Below are 21758 nucleotides of genomic sequence, written 5' to 3' on the forward strand. Positions count from 1 at the left end.
CAAATATGGGAATCTTTTGGACTCTATACAGAGTTTACCTCCTTAGGGAAAACCTACAGAAAGAGGGCTTTCCCAATGCGTCATCTGTGCATCCCTAAGGACAATGTACACAGGAACTTTCACAGCATCCCTAGGCGGAGAATCATAGCCCAGAAGCCCCATCAACTCACCTCTGGGTCTGTTTCACTTTAAATGGGATGACAGCTGCCATCACCCTAAGAAAACTAATGAAAACAGGATGACAAGTTAAAGATCCAGGCAGAACAGGATTCAAGGAGCTGTGTAGATTTGGATTAGAAAGGCCCAGAGACAATTATAATAAATGCTGTAAGGAGTTACAGGCATGAAAGGAAATTCTATAGCTTCATGAGTGCAGTCATGACACCTTGTGAAAGCGCACTATGCACTTTTCTATAAGACTGCATATAAATACTAAGGTGCATAACAATATGAGGGTTGTATATGTGGTCAGAGAATTAGGGCTATGGGCATCCCCTCCTTATGCACACAATTTATAGAATACTGTAAGTTATGTGCATTGCATGATGCACTTAGATGCAGCCATTTACACCTGCTATTAATCTGGCACAAACAACTCCACCTAAATTTAAGTGTATAAGCGCTGTGTTAATATTCTATAACAGAATAGAGGCATCCAGATACTGTTAAAGAATAAGTGCTCCTTATACAGCATTGGAGCTGTCCTGTTATAGAACTGCTACCATAGTTTTAATTTAGAAAATTAAAGCTCAGTTTGGAGCACAATGTAAATATTCAGAAATATTTTCCTTTGTTACTAAAGCTGGACTCTGTGTAGCAATGCAGGCAGACTGCAGATGTGTGTCAGCATAGGCATGAGGCACTGTCGCCATCTTGTGGGCACTCTGCTGAAAATCCACCTGTTAGACTTGTGAAAGAGGCAAAACAAGCTATCTATCAAGGGTTGGGAAGGAAAGGGGAGGCAAAGAAACCAGAGAGTCAGTGTTTGTAGCTACTGTAACAAGACTTGCAGCGACTGCTCATAACCCTACTGCTAGTACCATGATCTATGACAACCACTATAGAGTTGTCTCAGGACATGAAAAGTAATTCAGTACATGCACCATATTAAAAAAATCATATTTATTTACAATAAAGAGCTAACACAGATGTTTCAGATCTCCAGCTCTTTTAAGTGAGGCAACAGATTTTGGTATTCAGTCTCCAAGTTACAGGAAATACACAGATTGCAAATCATTCCAGGAGTTTCTCAATAGAAAAACTGACACACAGGGGTTAAGAAAATCCAAGGATGCCTCCTCATCAGCTCCTTGGAGTTTACAACTGCAAGGCTGAACCAGAAACACCTCTATGCATTCCTTCCATACAGAGCCTCTTAATGACCCATTAACTCCAATGTGCACAACTGACAAATACAGACTGTTATCGAAGCCCCAGCTTCTTCTTCTCCCTCTGCTTCTTACGCACCACGTCAATGTTACGATCTTTCCACATGCTCTTTCGCAACTTGATGGGTCGACTCCCTACATACTTCCCTGGAAAATAAAACAAACAAGGAAAAATACCTTAGCAGGGGTAGATAATAGGCTGTATCCCCCGTTCCCTCCACTCCGACTTGCCTCCAAATATAATCCTGCCTACTTAATCATGTAAGAGACCCGAGCAACAGAAATCCTTCTAAGATTCCCCCCTGTGTGCAGACTAAGTTCCGCTAGCACACCTTTTCAGTTCTTGTAGACCAGGGGTGGGCAACTCCGGTCCTCGAGGGCTGGAATCCAGTCTTGTTTTCAGGATTTCCCCAATGAATATGCACTGAAAGCAGTGCATGCAAATAGATCTCATGCATATTCATTCGGGAAATCCTGAAAACCCGACTGGATTCCGACCCTCAAGGACCAGAATTTCCCACTCCTGTTCTAGACACACCTGTGCTTTTCAGCCACAGAGGTACAACTTAGGGTGTCTTGCATTAATTCATAGTGAAAACAAACTGCTAAGCAATTGGGTTCTTAAAATATACCCACTGCATGCTCCACTACAGTATTTGAACAACAGTACATGGAACCAGTTCAAGCCTTCCTGAGATCAATTAACTACAGTGTGAGAAAGCATTCTCAACCTACTGTGCCTGCTATAGGGTGCAAGGAACACATATACCAAACTCTGTACCATGCTCACCATTCATCTCTCGCATGGCCCGTACATAGTCATTAGGATCCTTAAAGCTGACAAAGCCATAGCCCTTGGTCTTGCCTGTGCGCTTGTCCCGGATGACCTTGGCTTTCAAGAAGGATGGATAGCGGCTGAAGGCCCGAGCCAGGATATCATCATTCACCTCATTCCCGAGGTCTCCGCAGAAGATACGGAAATCATCTGATGAGTGAAAGAGAAAAAACCAACACACACAATGAAAGATAAATCTATGAAAACATAGAAACATGAAGGCAGATAAAGATCATATGTCCTATCTAATCTACCTATCCATGCATTTACTATCTTTTCCTCTCCCTTAGAGATCCAATGTACTTGGCCCAAGCTTTCTTGAATTCTGATACAATTTTTGTCTCTACCTTCACTGGGAGGCCGTTCCATGCATTCACCACCCATTCCAAGAAAATGTTTTTTCTGAGGTTATTTCTGAGTCTATCCCTCTTTACCTTCATTTTTGTTCCCTCAATCCAAAGTTTCCTTTCAATTGAAAGAGACTTGCCTCATGTGCATTTATGCCACATAGATATTTAAACGTCTCTGTCATATCTCCACTCTCCTACCTTTCCTCCACAGCACACATATTGATATCTTTGTTCCCATATGCTTTATGACAAAAAACACTGACCATTTTAGTAGCCATCCTCTAGACCGACCCCATCCTGTTTATATCTTTTTGAAGAAGTAGTCTCCAGAATTGCACACAATGTTCTAAATGAGGTATCACCAAAGTCTTATATAGGGGCATTAATACCTCTTTGTTGCACCAGCTTTGAAACATCTCCCATGCCTTAGCATATGCTGAAACCATCATTGGCTTTTTGGCTCAAGCTAGAGTAGCAATGTCTACTTCCGAGTATCCCTTATGGACTAGAACTGTGTGCTCAAGAGCAATGTAATAATACCAAAGCATCCCAGATCTTCTAGGCCTCTAGGGCAATTGGCTCCTGCAAGAGTAAGTCTGGATGCACTTGGAGTCTGAGACTTCGCTTCTTTTGTAGTCATAAGAGACCCGCATACCAGGGATACCTGGGCCAATCTGGTGCTACAAGAACTATTGTTCCTTTGTGATGAGCTATTTGGCAGATCACCCAGCCTATCATGGGCCAAGGGGGAAGCACATTAGTAACCTGGTCTCTGGCCATGGTCTCTGGCCTGGTCTCTGGCCATGGTTGAACCAGAGCATCTAGCCCTGTACTTCCAGGCTTGTATCTTCAACTGAAGAACCAATCTGCTTTCTTGCTCTTTGCAGTTAACATGAGGTTGAATGTAAGTCGACCCCATCTTCTCACAATGGCCTGGAATGCTTTCAGAGACAACATCCACTCTTCTGGGTCTTTCTGCTGAGATAATTTGCTTGAACACTGTCTACTCTGGCCATGTGCACCACAGAGATTGCCTGCAGGTGTATTTCTGCCCAATAGAGCAATGCCTTTGCCTCCTGTAGGAGTGGAGTGCTCCTGGTGCCTTCTTGCCTGTTGACGTAGGCTAATGCAGTGGTATTGTCAGAGAAGACTCTGACTGCTTTGTCCTCCAGCAAAGAATGCAGTTGGAGCAACACCATATGAACTGCTCAGCCTCACTTCTTTTGAGATGGAGACCATTGGCCTTGTACTGAGTGACCACTGCAATGAACCCACCCCACTGTTAAAGTGGCCCATGTATCAATATGAAGCAGGATACCCTTCACCAGAGACTAAGGATGGAGCCACCAGCTCATGCTGTGCTTGGCAGCCCATGTCCAGAGGGACAGAGCTTGCAGGGAGTCTCTCTGAGGTGACCAGTGAGACAGCAAAGCATCCTGGATGGGGCTCATATGTGCCTTTGCCCATGGCATCACCTCTATCATGGTCACCATTGAACCAAGGACTTGAAGGTAATGCCATGCAGTAGGCTCTGGCTTGGTCAACAAGTCTGTAATCTGACCATGAAGCTTCTGTTTGCGTGCTTCTGGAAGAAAGACTTGGCCTTTTGTCGTGTTAAGACTCTCAGATATTCCAGGGTCTGTGTTGGAACCAGGTGGATCTTTGGGCTGCCAGTTGAACCTTAGTTGACCTGAACCTCCACCCCCTAGGCTATGATGAACGCTGAAAGGAGGAGGGCGAAACTTCAGCCAGTACCATGAACGCCCCAAAGGATGCTATTGATGCCTAATAGCTTGTGCTTAAGCTCTTGACCAAGTCAAGGAAGCGAGCAAGTTAGTCCCAGAACCCTGAACTCCACAAATATCCAGCACAGGTTTCTGAAGGATTCATGGGCCAGCTACAGACTAAAGTCTGCTCCTCTTCAAGCAGGTACAGCAGTCCCTTGAGCTGTGTAAAACCCACAAACAAATGAAAAACACCACAAAATAATAATGAAATAAAGGGAGCAGATCAGAACGATACCTTCATGCTTGCCAGCAGAGACTAGAGAGTTGCGCGGGGAAAGAAATCCCACCCGTCCCCAGTCCCCACCCATCCCCGCCAAAGTCCCACCCGTCCCCACCTGTCCCCGTGAGGAAACCCTCCGTCCCCACCCGTCCCCGCGAGGAATCCCCTCCGTCCCCACCCGTCCCCGCGAGGAATCCCCTCCGTCCCCGCCCGTCCATATAAACTTCAGAAATAGTTATTTCATTTAATTATGCTACTGAATTAAAGGCTCTGGTAGAAACCCATTTACAAATAAGGAAAAAGACTTTATTAATTTGAAAATATTAATTGGGAAGAATACATACTTTGCAAATGGGTTTCTACCAGAGCCTCTAATGTTTATAAATTTTTATCAACACAACTAATATACTACTTTATCCTGAAGCAAAATAAAAAAAAAGAAATATAATTCTTTTCCTACCTTTGTTGTCTGGTTTCTGCTTTCCTCATGTTCTCATTCAATTCCTTCCATCCACTGTCTCTCTTCCTTCTGCATCTTCCATTTGCTCTGTTACTGTACCTCTTCCTTTCTTCCCCCTTCCAAATTGGTCTGGCACCCATCTTCTTCTCTCTGCTCCCCCATAGTCTGGCATCTGTCTTCTTCCCTGCCAGTGTCTTCTCCCTACTCTCTCTTCCCCATTTCCTTTCAGCGTCCTTCTCCCCCCCATCTTCCCCATGTCCTGTCAGCGTCCTTCTCCCCCCTCTGTCTTCCACATGTGCTTTCAGTGTCCTTCTCCCCCCTCTGCTTCCCCATGTCCTTTCAGCGTCCTTCTCCCTCTCTGTCTTCCCCATGGCCTTTCAGCGTCCTTCTCCACCACCCCCCCCGTCTTCCTCATGTCCTTTCAGTGTCCTTCTCCACCCCTTTGTCTTCCCCATGTGCTTTCAGCATCCTTCTCCACCCCTTTGTCTTCCCCATGTGCTTTCAGCATCCTTCTCCCCCCTCTGTCTTCCACAAGTGCTTTCAGAGTCCTTCCCCCCCACCGCCCTTCCCATGGCCTTTCAGCGTCCTTCTCTACCCCTTTGTATTCCCCATGTGCTTTCAGCGTCCTTCTCCCTCCTCTGTCTTCAAGTGCTTTCAGAATCCTTCCCCCCCTCCTCCCGTCTTCCCCATGGCCTTTCAGCGTTCTTCTCCCCACTCCTTCTCTACCGCCCCGGGTGCAGTACAGCCGGCCAGGTCCCCTTACTTTTGTGGCACTTCCCCGACCGACTGACAACAGCCCCGGTCCGACAAACCTCCCTGCCCTTAACTGCGAATCTAAATTACCTTATTACAGCTGCTGTAAGAAGATAATTTAGATTCGCGGCTACAGAGCAGGGAGGATTGTCGGACCGGGGCTGTTGTCGGTCGGTCGGGGAAGTGCCACAAAAGTAAGGGGACCTGGCCGGCTGTGCTGCAACCGGGGCGGGGTGTGGCGGGGCGGGGCGGACCGCCCCCTCCCTTGGTAGCCACTCGAACCGCGAGGCTACTCTCCTCCTTACCTGCACTGCCTGCAGCACAGAGCCAAACGGAAGTCTTCCCGACGTCAGCGCTGACGTCGGAGGGAGGGAGGGCTTTGTTTAAGCCCTCCCTCCCCTCCGACGTCGGCGCTGACGTCGGGAAGACTTCCGTTCGGCTCTGTGCTGCAACCAGAGAAGGTAGGGAGAAGAGCCGCGCGACTGAGTACATCCAGCCCCGCAGGAACCCCGCGACCCTCGGAGGCGTCCCCACGGGATCCCCGCGACCCTAGGGGGCGTCCCCACGGGATCCCCGCGACCCTAGGGGGCGTCCCCACGGGATCCCCGTGACCCAAAGGGGGAACCCGCGGGATGCCCGCGGGTCCCGCGGGATTCCCGTCGTCCCCGTTCCCGTGCAGCTCTCTAGCAGAGACCAGGGAAGAGGAGCTGAAAAGCTGTGATTGACATCTTCTACAGTATGCTTGCGAACACACATGGACAACCCTACGGTTCAGCATACCATCCCTATTGCACTGGAATACTAAATATGCTGTAGTCATAATCAGCAATTTATTCCAGAGCATTCTCTGAGTGAAAAAATATGTATGTTACAGAGTAATACTTTTAAAACCAATAGGAGGAAATATTTTTTCAATTAGAGAATAATTAAGCTCTGGAATGCGTTGTCAGAAGATATGGTAAGAGGGGTTAATATAGCTGGTTTTAAAGAAGGTTTGAACAAGTTCCTGGATGAAAAGTCCATAAACTGCTGTTGAGAGAGACATGGGAGAAGCCACTACTTGCTCTGGATAGGTGGCATGCAATGTTGCTACTATTTGGGTGCTTTCCCAGGTACCTGTGACTTGGCTTTGCCTCAGTGAAGATGGGATACTAGGTCTGATCCAGTAAGGATATTCTTATGTTTTTATGTCCCATGGGGGGGAGAGCTTAAGGCACCTCTTGAGGGAATATAAGAGTTAATTTCCCATGGAGGGCTATAGAGATGAAGGTGTAGGTTCTTGCTTCCACAACTGAAGGAGAGTCATAAGGGTTAAGGCTTGGGGATGGGGGTACACTAGAAGAGATAGGGGGATGAGGGTGGGAGGGAGAAGGGTAGAGGTGGGAATAGAGGAATGAAAAGTTTAAAAAAACTCTATAATGACTGTATTTGTTGAATGTAAAAGTTTGGTTTATGTACTAATGGTATTACTGATATGCAGATTGCTGTTACCATCAATAAAAATAATATTTCTACTAAAATGCAATCTATTTTGAAGAGGCTTTAAGTAGATATTCTCAGTGCGCAATAAGGCTTGTGGAAGGAGTTATCTGACTGGTTGATCAATGCTCTCCATGCTGTGAATGAAAGATTAGTTTTCTTACCTCTGCTAATCTTCCTTCTTGTATATCTCCTCTGAAGCCTGAACTATCGGGTAGTGCATCCATTCCAGCCTTGGCTGTAGAATTTAAAAATAACACCAACCCCCTCTGCGAGGTCACCTGTGTGGTCACTCCCCTTGAAGTTCAGTAGGTAGCAAAGCCAGGAGTATCTAATACAAACAGGAAACATAAGAAAAAGAGAGGGGGGTGCGGGGACTCCCTGATACAAATCAATGCTGCTCATGATAACCAAACACATAATCAACAACCACCAATAAAAGGCTGTTAGGATAATAAGAAATTGAAACATTTCACACCTGCAAAACTGAGGAACAGGTCAGTAAAGAAGACCCAGCCTAAAGAACAGAAAGGACACCATCCCAGGACTCCTAAAACCCCATAAGCTTAAATAAAAGGACACTCAAGGAAATGTTAGCGAGGCTGGTCAAAGAGAGAAAGCCAATTTACTGGCAGGCAACCTGTGAATTGGACAAAACAGATGGGCGGGAGTTCAGGCTCCACAGGAGATATACAAGAAGGAAGATTAGCAGAGGTAAGAAACCTAATATTTCATTCTTGTACTCTGTACCTCTGGAGCCTGAACTATCGGGACGTATCAAAGCAGTCCCAAATCTCAGGGTGTGGCCCAATGAGCCCGCTGCCAGAATAGAAGGGTTAAAGGCTGCAACACCCATAGCTGCCACATCAAGCCGGTAAAACAATATAAAGGGAAATCCACGTGGCCGCCCGACAAATCTCCTCAGGCGAGACCACATGAGAGTCAGCCCACGAGGAAGCCCTTCTTCTGGGAGAGTGAGCCCTCACGCCAAGGGGAGGCTGCTTCCCTGCCGCCACATGGGCCGCAGAAATGCCCGCATACAACCAACGCGAGAAGGTAACCTCGGAAGCAGGCCGACTCAGGTGGCATGGCCCGCCAGGACAAACAGATGGTTCGATAGACGGAAGTCATTAGCAGCCTCAAGACATCTCAAAAGGAGACGACACACCTCCAGAGACTGCAAAACATGGGTCTCAGACTTGGAACCCAACAGAACAAAAGTGGGTAATCGAACTACCTGGGTGATGTGGACTGCTGACCCCACGTGCAGAAGAAAAAAAGACACGTTCCTCAAAAAAACTGCAGACTCCATAATACGGAGAAAAGGATCCCTGCATGACATAGCCTGAAGCTCCGACAGACCATGAGCAGAAGCAACCGTAACGAGGAAATCAGTCTTGATGGCAACATCTCTCAGAGAAATCCCAGCCAGGGGTTCATAGATCAGACGAGCCAGTGAGTGGAGAACCAGACTAAGATCCCTTGGAGAACCCGGCAGTCGCAAGGGAGGCCGCAGCCTCCCTGCCCCCTGTAAGAAGCCTACAACATCTTGGGGAGACACCAGAGAATCTAAAAATGACAGTCTCACAATGGGGACTTGGAAGAAGAAACTGCCAGACCCTTCCTGAGGCCAGCCTACAGGAAGGCCAGAACAGGCGCCACTGATGGGGGCCAAAGAATCCACATGAACTGCTGCACTCCAGGACGAAAAGCACCTCTAGGCATTCACGGAGGCTGACCCATCAAATTCCTGTTGCCATGAAGAAATGTGGTAATAACAGCAGAAGAGAAGCCCCTAGCCCTCAAGGCCGCAAGTATAGCCCCAGGTCGCAAGACCAAGCCGTCCGGAACTGGAAGGGCTCTCGGGCCCTGCGTGAGCAATCTCCGATGGCAAGGAACACACAGACCCCTCAACCGCACCAGGTCTGCATACCAAGGACAGCCGGGCCAGTTCGGAACACTGGACCTGCGTGAGATGCCACCCAGCCCAGAACGCGTCCTATCATAAGCCATGGGGACAAACCATACAGAAGTTCCCCATCAGTCCATGGTTGAACCAGAGCACCAAACCCTGCTCTGCCAACCTACCGTCGGCGGCTGAAGAACCTGTCCGCCTTCCGGTTCCCCAAGGACGCATTCAGATCGAAGGCGGGATGACCCCTTCGAAGAAACATAGCTTCGAACGCTAGCCCAGACAGGGACCATTCTCCCGGATCCAGAATCTGACAACTGAGGAAGTCTACTAGCATATCATCCACCCCAGCCACAGGAGTGGAGGACAAGGCCATTAGACACTTCTCCGCCTAGGCAACAAGCATCCGAGCCTCTAGGCTTAGCAGGACTCCTCATGCCCCTCTGACAAAATGACATAGGCACCACCGGTGCAATGTCCGAGAATACGCAGAAAATCCCTTGAAATCACAGCAGGCCAGACAGACCATACACATCTCCAGCTGATTGAACAACCATCTGCTCTCCAACGCAGTCCACCAACAGTGGACCGGCACAGACCAACAAACTGCTCCCCAACCGGAGAGACTCATGTCCGTCGCCAGGGGCACCCAGTCCAAGACGCGCAGAGGGAGCCTTCTGTACAGAGAAACCAGGATCAACCACAACACCATACAGCTGCGAGTCAGCACATCCCGCTGAGGATTCCACCGGAACAGAAGGGACAACTGAAGAGAACGGATGTGAGCCCTTGCCCATGGATCACAACTATGGTCACCACCAATAGACCCAATACCTGCAGATACTGCCAGGCTGTCGAGGCTGTAGCCACTAACATGTTCCGACTGCACTCCAAAGTTTGATTGTCCTGGAGTCCGTCAGAAACACTTGGTTCCTGCCCATATGGAACCAGACCTCCACGTACTCCAAGTCCTGTGGCAGCTCGAAGCAACACGTCATGAGATGGATCACCCAGCCGAGACTGTCCAGCAGTCACCGCTTGGCAAACTGCCAAGGGCCTTCCACTAAAGAAGGAGTTCTGATCAGCCAGCCGTCGAGGTACTGATGGATTTGCACCCCCAGCAAGCGCAGAAGGACAGCCACCACCACCATGACTGTGGTGAATGATCTGGGCGCTGACACCAACCCGACGGGCAGCGCCGCGACCTAGAAGTGCCTCCCGAGAACATGCAACCTCAGGAACCTCCAATGATCCGGAAAAAACAAAACAAAAATCGAGATTTGGAGGTACACTTTCGAGAAGTCCAAGAAAGCCAAAAACTCCCCAGGCGCCACTGCTGCCACCACTGAATGCACCGTTTCCAGCCAGAAACGTGGAACTCATAGGACGGCGTTCACTGCCTTCAGGTCCATAATTGGTCAGCAATCTTCAGAGTTCTTTCATTGGCATGATGAAGTAAATGGCATATCTCCCAGTGCCCCAGTTTCCCTTTGGGACAGGCTCTATAGCTGCCTGATCCAGCAATCTGTGCACTGTGGCTCGCACCTGAATGGCCCTGTCCGGAATTCCCACAGGAGGGTACAAGAAGAATTCTGGCAGAGGCCGGAAAAACTGTAGTCAAAGACCTTTCTTGAGCACAATGAGGACTCACTGGGCCGAGATTACCATTTGCCATTCCGGAAGGAAGGCTGAAAGCCGCCCCCCCGAATTGGTGGGGAGGACCCCCCCCCCCAGGGATCTGGCAGCATATTTTTCTCTAGGAAGGGGCAGAAGATCAGTAGAAAAACTGTGGGCACGCTCACCTCCAAAGCCAGGACTGGAGGGAGCTTTGAAACGTTGTCCCGCTGCCGGGGGTCCGGTGAACTCAGGCATGGACGAAAATCTCGCCATCCCACACCCTGGTCTGACAAGGTCTAGAGCCCGGGAGCACCTCAGGCTACAGACCTGAATACTGGCCATAGGTCATTCAAACCTTGGCCAAACAGGAGCGAACATGAAAAAGGAACCTGCTCAATGAGCCTTTAGCTGAAGTAGCCTGGCGATCAGTAAGGTCTCGGAACCCATTGGTCTGGGTATCACCCAGATCCGCTAAGATAGCCACCTCTGCTGATTCTGCCGAAGAAACAGGCGACAGTAACGGCATAGACACTGTAACAGAAGCAAGGACGGGGATGAGCTGCCTGCTTTCTGGTACCCGAGTAAAGGAATAAATCGTCATGCTGGCATACAAAAGTGGAACAGACTGGTGTACTGGAGTCTGAGTGGGAGAAACAGGCAAAGCCCCTTTTACTCCTGGGTTGGGGTTTTTTTTTTTGTGATTTTTACAGTCAGATACCTCAGAGCCCCAAAATCTGGTGAAAAACAGGCACCGGCGGCCGAAACTGCTCTGTGCGTCTCAGATCTCACAGGATTAGCAGACTGATAAGACTTTTTCCTGAAATTACGCTTGCATTTCGCAAAAACGCCATCCGCGCCCAGTTTAGGCGCCCCGGATGCAGTAATCACAACTCCGGTGGAATTAAAGGGCATTAGGGCCTCTCAGGAGGAGGGGAGCACGGGATCTGCTCAGGTCTCACCCCCTCATGGCCTGCGGCGCACGGGATAAATGGCCGCGAATCCAGCTGCCATCCGCCACATCTAAGGTATGAATCCATGCCATCCTGTCCTTAGGTGGCCATCTGTGAAGTTTGGAGCAAAAACAAAGCTTCTAAGCCCAAAAAATATACTTTAAAAAACTTTTAAGAAAATCCAAGATGGCCACCACAGGTGCCGATTTTGACAGAAAATCGGCCTTTAAAAACGCAGGTTTTTTTTGTTTTTGTTTTTTTTAAAAGTTTTTTATCAAGAATCTCATCTGTCAGCTAGTGAGTCTGCTAAAATACATCCACATTGGGCCTACCCACCCCTTTTTTTCTCCAGCTTTTGGCAGGAAAAATGGTGTTATCACATTAATTCGTAAAAGACAAGATGTTAAGATTCTTTCTCATACTACGGACACAATTGGCAGATGGATTAAAGTGGACTTGAACATTGCATCTTCTAATCTTACAGTAATTAACATTTATGCCTCTAATGTTGATGATCCGTCTTTCTTCCACTCCCTAACAGATATGATTTCAACAATTGGAGATACCCCATGTATACTTGGTGGAGATTTCAATCAAATCCTAGATAAGGACTTGGATAGGAAATCACAATCCTTATACTGACAGTCTAAAACATGGTCTAGTGTACAAGATCCTATGTCTCTCATGAAGTTACTGGACATATGGAGATTACTGCATTCCCAAGATAAAGAGTATACCTTCTACTCACCTCCACATGCTATGTACTCTAGAACTGATGACTTTTTGATTAGTTATTCCCTAACTACATTGGTAGACTCCGCGGATATACATCCTATCTCACCTTCTGGTGAATTATTTGAAACTTTGCTCAGAAAAAACACTGATCCCAGCTATCAAGACCTCATCGGATTTGATTGTAACATCTCCTGCTGAAATTTGTGCTCAATTCCACACATTTTATATGGATTTATATTCTACCGAAAGACCTGCTCAGAAACTTTTTGATCCTTTTCTTCAACATTTACCACACCCTGTGATGACACAGGAGGAAATAGAATCTCTGGATGTACATATTACGTCGTCTGAAATTGAATTGGCCATGTTAGATATGTCAAAACACAAATCATCGGGACCAGATGGACCGACGGTGGAATTTTACACTGCATTTCTAGATAGCCTTCTTCCCTTTTTGACGGGATATTTCTCACATCTTGCTGATTCTGGAACAGCTGGCAGAACATTTACCGAAGCTCTAACCATAGTATTACTGAAACCAGATAAAGATCCCCTGCTGGTGCAAAACTATAGACCACTTTCCTTAATTAATGTCGATGCCAAAATATATGCCAAATTATTAGTAAACCGTCTGAATATTGTTCTACCTAAAATCATACACAGGGACCAAAATGGATTTATGAAAGGTAGAATTTCCAGTGATAATAGTAGACTTTTTGCCCATGTGATTAACCACGCATCACAATTCCTGGATCCTCTGGTGGCTATTGCGTTGGATGCGGAGAAGGCATTCGACCGTGTGGAGTGGTCCTTTCTTTTCAAAGTGATGGAATGGTTTGGTTTCCCGGCAGGTTTTATTAAAATGGTTAGAGTCCTCTACTCAAATCCTTCTACAAAGCTTCGCATTAATGATATGTTCTCGGCCTCCTTTAATCCGTCAAGAGGGACAAGACAAGGATGTCCGTTATCTCCTCTACTATTTAATATTGCTCTAGAGCCTCTTCTTATTGCGTTGAGGACTAACAATAATATTATAGGTATACAACTGGAAGACCTAGCAATTAAACTTTCAGCTTATGCTGATGATGTCTTGATCTACTCTACTCTGGACTCAATCCCACATGTTCTCAGTACTATTGCTTCTTATGCTCGATTGTCCGGATACAAACTAAATAGCACAAAAACAGAAGTAATGCCTCTGAATGCTATTCCATGGAGACATCATCTCACAACAAAGTCTTAAATACTCACCGAACAAGCTGAAATACTTATGGATCTTCTTTGATAACACTATTGAAGAGACTGCCTCTCTTGTTGAAGATCAGGTCCTCCGTATAATCAAGGCTACAGCATTACAATGGTCACCATTAAAGCTCTCTTGGTGGGGAAGATTGGACTCTATTAAAATGGTATTGCCTCTTAAAATAACTTATATCCTTTCCATGATACCTTTCTTCCTTCCGCTTAAAGTTTACTCCAAGATGGAATCCTTGTTATCAAAATTTCTACGGAACAGAACTCCTCGCATTGCTCTCAAAAAGTTGAAGTACACCAAAAACAATGGAGGAGTGAACTTTCCCATCATGTATGACTATCGCATTGCATTTTTAGGAAGACAGGGTTCCCAATGGTTATTGGCCCCAGAGGATCATCTGCTCCCTGCCTGGCTGCGATTGGAACACAAGATCCAAGATAAAGACTTTTTACGTCTACTGTCTTTTATACCTCCTATAGAATCGGTTTGTAGCAATGCTATTTTACTCTCTTCGGCAACTGCACTCAAAGAACTAGACGCCCTTGCAAATAATAAATGGAATTCTACAACATCTTTTATTATATGGCTCAAACCACAGGTGCAAATTCAATGACAACACATTGAATGGAAATCGTGGCTCAAGGCTGGTATGTGGTCTATATCTCAAGTAATACAGGATAATAAATTGATGGACTTTGCTACCGTAGCTGATAAATTTCATATACCCCCTACTCAATTTTTTCAATGGGTTCAATTACAACAATCAATTAAATCTTGTATGAAAAAAGAATTTATCTCGAATGAAATCCCCATTATATTACTTCGGTGTGCTTGTTTAGGCTCAAACCAGAGGAGGCATCTGCCTGGTATAAATTATTAAAGAAATATAAATTCTCCTCTCTTACTGCCCTATACGAAGTGTGGACAAAGGATCTCTCCATATCATTATCATACTCAACATGGGAATCTATTTGGCTCAATTCATTTAGCTCATTGAGAGCAGCTGTGTACCAACAAATGTTTTTTTTTTTTGTTTCATAGGACATATTGGATACCATATAAGCTATCAAAGTTACCATCACGGAGCTCAAATTTGTGTTGGTCTTGCTCTGTTCAACCTGGCACACTAGATCATATGTTATTTCATTGTACTCTGTTTCAGCCGTTTTGGAGTGAAATTTGGTCTACTGTTTGTCAAATATTACCGATTAATGAACCACTTTCTCTTGGTATCATAATTTTGGGTGGCCCAGAATTGACCTCAAAATTGAATAAACATGATAATAAACTGTTGAGGGCCCTCCTCATGATAGCGGTGAAACTAATTCCTTCTTACTGGAAGGATTTCACTGCCTTATCTTATAACGAATGGTGGAATACTGTCTCTCTTTATTCCAAGTATGAAAAATCTGTAGCTCTGTTATTGAATACTATCTCTTTTTATGGTAAGACTTGGAGTAAATTATTAGAATACTGCGTAGATCAGCATTTATAGTTTAGTATGATACGATTGTGTCGATTGTTACTTACATTTAACCTGATATATTATTTGTCTTTTGCGTTTATGCTCAGTACTCCTTCATACCCATGTAACTGCATTTCAATTATTGCAAGAAAGTGTATGTTGTTCTTTGCTCGTTGATTTCTTTTATTGTAATATGCTTATTGAAAAGTTTAATAAACAATATTGAACATTAAAAAAAACACAGGAAAACGCTAAAATTGGCAATTTTAGGATTTTACAGGTGGGGGGCCAGGGCATGCAGGAAAACCTCCCAAAACCCTGATTTGAGGACCTCCCAAAATCGGCACAGTCTGTGACTCAGACACCACAGACATGTGCTGCAATGCATTTCAATGGCAGCCAGCAATACACAGTACAGGCATAGGGAGATCATTACCTCAGGAGCTGATTAAACTGGATATTTCAGATCTTCTGGCCGCCTCAACTTCCCTGTCACCTCAAATCATGACCACCAGGACCCCTCAGGGAAATCATGGAATACACGCGCTGCGGTTCCGATCCCGATGTACCTCCTCAGAACCGCAGCAGCCTGCGCTCTACCCCTTTGCGGACGAACTAGGGGAGAAATGGCTCCCGAACCTGGAGACTCAATTCAATCAGCAGGCTGTCCAGAGGGCTTACTGCAGTTTCAGACTTACAGAGCACTCTCCAGAAGCAAAGTTTAAAATGTCTGCGATCTCCCGCCGAAGGATCACTTGCACAGAGTTGATCCGTAGCACGAGGGCAAACCCGCGGTACCGAAGAAAATAAAAGACTAGGAATTGAGAAATAAAATCACGAGCATAAGAAAACTAGAAGTTCTCAGCAAGGCTGCAGAATCAAACTGAACTTCAAGGGGAGTGGCCACACAGGTGTCCTCGCAGAGGGGGTGGTTATTATTTTTAAGTTCTGCAACCAAGGCTGGAATGGATGCACTACCCGATAATTCAGGCTCCAGAGGGATTGTACAAGAAACCAGGTAAAGGTTCTGTCCTATTGTCCTAGAAGTAGCAGGTCATCTTTCTAATTGTAAACCACTTTTATTTTAGTTTGCAAGATACTTGATCAAATTTTTATCAAATAAATTGGGAGGAACCAAACAAATTAACACCCAGCCTTGCACTCAAGCTCTCTAAGCAGATGATGGTATGATGGACAAAACATTGGTTCAGGCCATGGCTCATCCCATTCTGCTGCTTATGAGTTATATACTGAGGACCAGTGAAGAGAGATGCCAAGTTGGCTGACCTGAATCCCACTCCAGCAAGCTCGGATCCTCCCAGTTGGTGCCAGCTGCTGTCCGAATGCAGCGTTTTGTCTTTTCCTGTTTTGTCTTCTTCTTGTCCTCTGTCACTGGCTCAATTACTTGCTGCTAGTGGAAATAAGAAAAGAAAAGAACTCAGGAGGGAGACCACCATCTTCAGGCATGGACCAATAGTGCCCATACAAATATTTCATATTCAGTTTTTATCTCTCACTGCTAGAGGCAGACATTTTTTTTCCCATAAATTCTTTTATTGAAAGATTTTATAAAAACGCTGAAAACATACCGATCTACAATGATTCCTAGCTGATATAAGAATCAATATGATATGGTATAAAAGAATTCAAAAGATCACAATTTCCACATGACAGCATTAAATACTGCAAATAAGCTCCCAATCTAGTAGCCCACTCCAACCCTAACCCTCCCTCCTCTTTATGCAGGTATCCCTCCAGTCAGACAACAGACATTGGAGCATATTGGGCCTCTCTCAGGTTCCAAAATAACATCAGTTCTATCTCAACAGTACAACATCCTATATTTAACTACTTCTTTTGTTATATTTTTTCTTCCATTAAAAATAATGACCCCATAAAGTATGAAAGGAAGTTAGCCAGCCAGTTTTAAGGGCAGTTAATGATATCTTCAAGAAAATATAATCTACCTTGCGATAAACAACTTCAAGTGTGTGTGTAGAAGGGGGGGGGAGAGGAGTAGATGATTTTTTCCATTCTTTAGCTAATACTAATTTAGTTGCTATAAAGACACAGGAAGCCTATTTAAGTATAACAGGCCTCACACCTAAAGGTTTGACATGTAACAGACAAATGTTCTGCTTCAAAAGGATACTTTTTCCCTGTGGTCTGGTGAACTATTGAGAGAATTGTTGTCCAATATCTCTTTTATAACCATTTTCTGTCACATTATTTGTAATGGAATCCTTAAGTATGAAAATTTCTCTCCCATAACTTCTGCTTGTATGTGGTTTGTAAGTCTTTCTCCCAACAATGGATATAATAATCAATAGGCATGTTATAAACTAAAAGTGCTAGATATATCCAAGATATGCCTCATTTGCCTACCCTTCCCCGCACAGCTTGTTCCAATCTAGTCTGAATCAAAGATCATCTCTTGCCTGGCATGTTATGAATGTTTGTATTTGTGTGTATTGAAATGAATGATTAATTGGGAGTCCAAATTCTTCCTGTAAAACTGAAAAACAGACCATCTGCTCATCCTCTCCCAGAGTTGGCCCAATTTGAAGAGTTCTCTTTTTTCCCCCAATATAAAAATGCCTGATCAGTTTGGGCCGGGATAAAGCCTGGCACATATCTTATAGAAGTCTGTCTGAAGTACTTCCTATCCAAGAAAGTTTCTTTCCTAATTCTTTACCATGTCTGTAGGGGGCCCTGTACTGTTAGAGGGATCATCTTAATGATTGGTATCAGGGAGGCATCAAGCAGCCATGGTACTGTGCATAGAAGTACAGTCTGGATCCAGCTCTGTTCCAGCTTAACCCACAATTTCTTTGGGGTGTGCTAACCACTCTGCTATAATGCACAAGTAAGTAACTTTGTAGTAGGAAAGAAAATAGGGCACTGCCATGCCCCCTAATTTCTTTGGGTGTTGCATTGCTTGGACATGAACTTTGGATGGCCGTTTATTTCAGATATACTGTATCTGCATATTTTTGGCTTTAAGTGGCTGAAAAACCTTTTGGATATAGGAGGGCAGTGCTATAAAAAGGACTAATAATTTTGGTAGTAGCATCATTTTTACTGCCTGTATTTTTCCCATCCAAGAGATTGTTAGGCCCTCCCAACTATCTAAGGCCAAAAACAGCTCATTTAATTTCTGAGGTAGGTTTTTTAAATAATTTATATTCCACATATCCTACAAGTCTATGCAGATTACAAATTATTCAGGTACTCAAGTGTTTTTCCTTATCTGTTCCGGTGGGCTCACACTTATGTAATGTACCTGGAGCAATCGGGGATTAAGTGACTTGCCCAGGGTCACAAGGAGCAGTGCAGGATTTGAATCCAAAGCCTCAGGGTGCTGATGCTCTAACCTCTGTACCACACACTTATTTAGATATAAATCCTCTGTAGTATTTATTAGATTGATTCCCAGATATCTTGTTCATTTTCTGCTGGTGAACTCAATTTGTTCTTTTTAAGAAAGGTTGCGCTGATTATGCAGACAATACCTGAAAATACAGCAGATTGGAGGGTAGATTTTGTGGTGGTTGGAAGATGGGATACATTTGAATAAGTGGAGTTAGCGACTGTTGGTGAGATCACAGGCGCATATCATCCAACGATTTCCACTGGTGATGGGGAGTAGGATTGCACCAAGTGTGACACTAATGATGAACTTGATGTTGCAAGAGAGTGAGTTACCGGAGGTGTTGAAAGTTGGGACTATAAAATCTTTTTTTTTTTAATAAATTTTTATTTGTTTTTATAACTTACAGCAAATGTAACAAATAACATTTAAATTGTAAAACATCACTTGATTTGCTATAATATTATCTGGAAATCATGAAATTTAACCACCCTTTCCATCCCTAATACTTCAAAAATATTCATATATTATTTTATACATTATATGATTTAATAAAATATAAAAAAATACCACCCCACCCAACCATTCCCATCCCTTCATTTCAATTATCTTATTATGGGAAAATGTTTATTACTCATTACAAAAGTCTGTTAATGGTCCCCAAACCTCCTGAAATTTACCAAAATATCCTCTCTGTATTGCTAATGTTCTTTCCATTTTATATATATGACATACAGAATTCCACCAGAAACTGTAATTCAATCTGCTCTGATTTTTCCAATTGAATGTAATCTGTTGAATGGTAATTCCAGTCAAGATAAATAAAAGCTTGTTGTTTTTTGAAGAAATCTGACTTTTCGCTCTCATTGACATGCCAAATAAAATAGTATCATATGTCAAGGCCACCGGATTTTCTAACATCCTATTTATTTGGGTCCATATCGATTTCCAAAATAACAATATAAATGGACAATAGAATAAAAGATGATCTAATGTCCCAGCCTCAAGATGACAGTGCCAACATCTATTAGACTTAGAGCTATCTAATTTTTGTAAACTAACAGGGGTCCAGAAAGCTCTATGCAAAAGAAAAAAACAAGTTTGTTTCATAGATGCAGACACTGTACATCTCATCCTCCAAGACCAAATTCGTGTCCATTGAGACGCAGTAATTTGATGCTTGATCTCAATGCTCCAAATGTCCCGAAAACCAGTTTTTGTTTTTTTATTCACAAGTCCAGATATCAATTTATACCACTGTACAGCCTGGTGTCCCATGAAATCTACCTGAAAGCATAAGAATTCCAAGCTATATTGATTATTGAGATTTCTCCATTCAGGGAACCCCGCCTTAATGACCTGCTTCAATTGCATTCTTTATTGAATCACAGCTCTTTATTATGTTTTTAGCTATCAAGCCAATATATTAAAATCAAACATCTATCATTCCCAACAAGATGATGATTCAGTTTCCAATAACGCTGCAACTAATCATATGATTAGATAGTATATCGCAATGTCTAAAAGATCCGACCATTTTTTATCGTACCCATGGTGGAACAAGAATAAAAGTCAATAGCAGCGTCAATGGATTGTGCAAAAGTACAAACTGTGCAAAGAATTTTTTATGTAATGTGCTGAAGTGCTATTAAAGTGCTAGATAAAGTGCCAAGTGCTTTTTACTTCAATGCCTGGCCCCCCGACCCAGGTTTCGTTTTCTTCGTCAGGAGGGGTCTAGGTAAAAACAGACTAACATTAAAAACATTACAGCAATCAATCAAATACACATTCAATATTATAACTGAATCTCACCAATCATCTATCAAATATCAAGACTTCTCTATTATCAATGTAATGGTTGTTAAACATACCTTCTCAGGCAAACTACATCGATGTTTCAATTGCAACCATCTAAAACTTTGTGATTTACTAAGACCAAATTTATGTTGCAACTGTGAAAACTCAAGCAGCTTACCATTAGATAATACATCTTCCAATGTACGTATGCCTGCCATCACCCAATGCTTCCAGATGATTTTAAAACTGCCAATTTGGGGGGCATGGTTTTGAAGCCTAACATGGTGGAAGCTTAAGCGCTGAGCTCCGTACCTCTAATAAACCTTTGATGGAATAAGGTATATAAATCTTCTTACTTTGATCAATCTTGAAGAAATCAGTGTCTCAAAATGTCAGAGCGACAAATGAAGACTGATTCAGCAGGAGGAAACGCTAAGAGGATAAAATCTGATCCACCGACGCCCTCTAGAGTGCCATTTCCGTCGGATGACTCTAATGAAAATGCAGGCATTAATAATAGAACTAAGAAATTTAATGCTGGAGGTCAAAGAGGAAGTGGCCAACTTAGCAAAGAAAATAGAGATTGCTAATTCTCGGGCGGTTCAGTTAGAATCAAGAGTAGCAATTGCTGAAGAAACTCTGCTGCAATGCAGGAATGATCACCAAGTTATACAAAGTCTGGAAAGAAAAGTTGAAAATATGGAGAACTTGTCTAGACGGAATAATTTAAGAATTTTAAATTTACCAGAAGGTTTGGAAGGGAAAGATGCTGTAGTTTTTTTTTAGAAGGTATTATTCCTAAATTAATACCATTAAGCCCTCGATTTCCGTAAGAGATTGAGAGGGCTCATAGAATCCCTATAAGATCAAATGCAAGTGGGATTCCAAGACCGTTGATTTTCAGAGTCATGAGATATCAGCAGGCTATAGAAATTTTAAATTTGGCAAAAGCAAATAATGAATTAAGATATAAAGGTACAAAAATTATTTTCATTCCTGACTTTGCAAAAGCTACAGCTGAGAAAAGAAAAAAATTCTTACAGCTCAGACCTAAATTAAAAGAGTTAGGTGCATGGTACGGTCTCATGTACCCTGCAATAATGAGAATTACACTGGATAATAAAACCTGCCAATTTGAAGAACCAGAAGAACTTATAAAATTTATAAACCAGCAAAAAGAGCCAATGAATATGTGAAACTGATTTTGGGAGGAAGAATAGAAGTAACAATCTTAAGAATGGGTTTAATCAAAAGAAAAAGAATATTTATATTGTATATTTTTGATTAAATGTTAAAGGAAAGGGGGTGGGAAGGGAATAAATTTATATATTTGATGTTATATTAGAAAGAAATTCAAGTGATGTATTTAATTTCAAATGTTTTAT

General features: G+C 43.7%; 1 protein-coding gene across 1 annotated transcript in view; it reads right to left on the reverse strand.

Moving 5' to 3' along the window:
• Window positions 1-1100: 1100 nt before the first annotated feature.
• The window catches only part of RBM42 (RNA binding motif protein 42), a 68975-nt gene continuing 48317 nt past the window's right edge, over window positions 1101-21758 (reverse strand). Inside the window, exons 8-10 of the mRNA XM_033963803.1 lie at window positions 16494-16617; window positions 2179-2373; window positions 1101-1535 (exon numbers count right to left, since the gene is read on the reverse strand). Of these exons, the coding sequence (XP_033819694.1) occupies window positions 1423-1535; window positions 2179-2373; window positions 16494-16617 (432 nt within the window). The 3' untranslated portion in view covers window positions 1101-1422. The remainder of the gene's footprint in view (window positions 1536-2178; window positions 2374-16493; window positions 16618-21758) is intronic.

Source organism: Geotrypetes seraphini, chromosome 11 (assembly GCF_902459505.1).
Source record: "Geotrypetes seraphini chromosome 11, aGeoSer1.1, whole genome shotgun sequence".
Taxonomy (NCBI): Eukaryota; Metazoa; Chordata; class Amphibia; order Gymnophiona; family Dermophiidae; genus Geotrypetes; species Geotrypetes seraphini.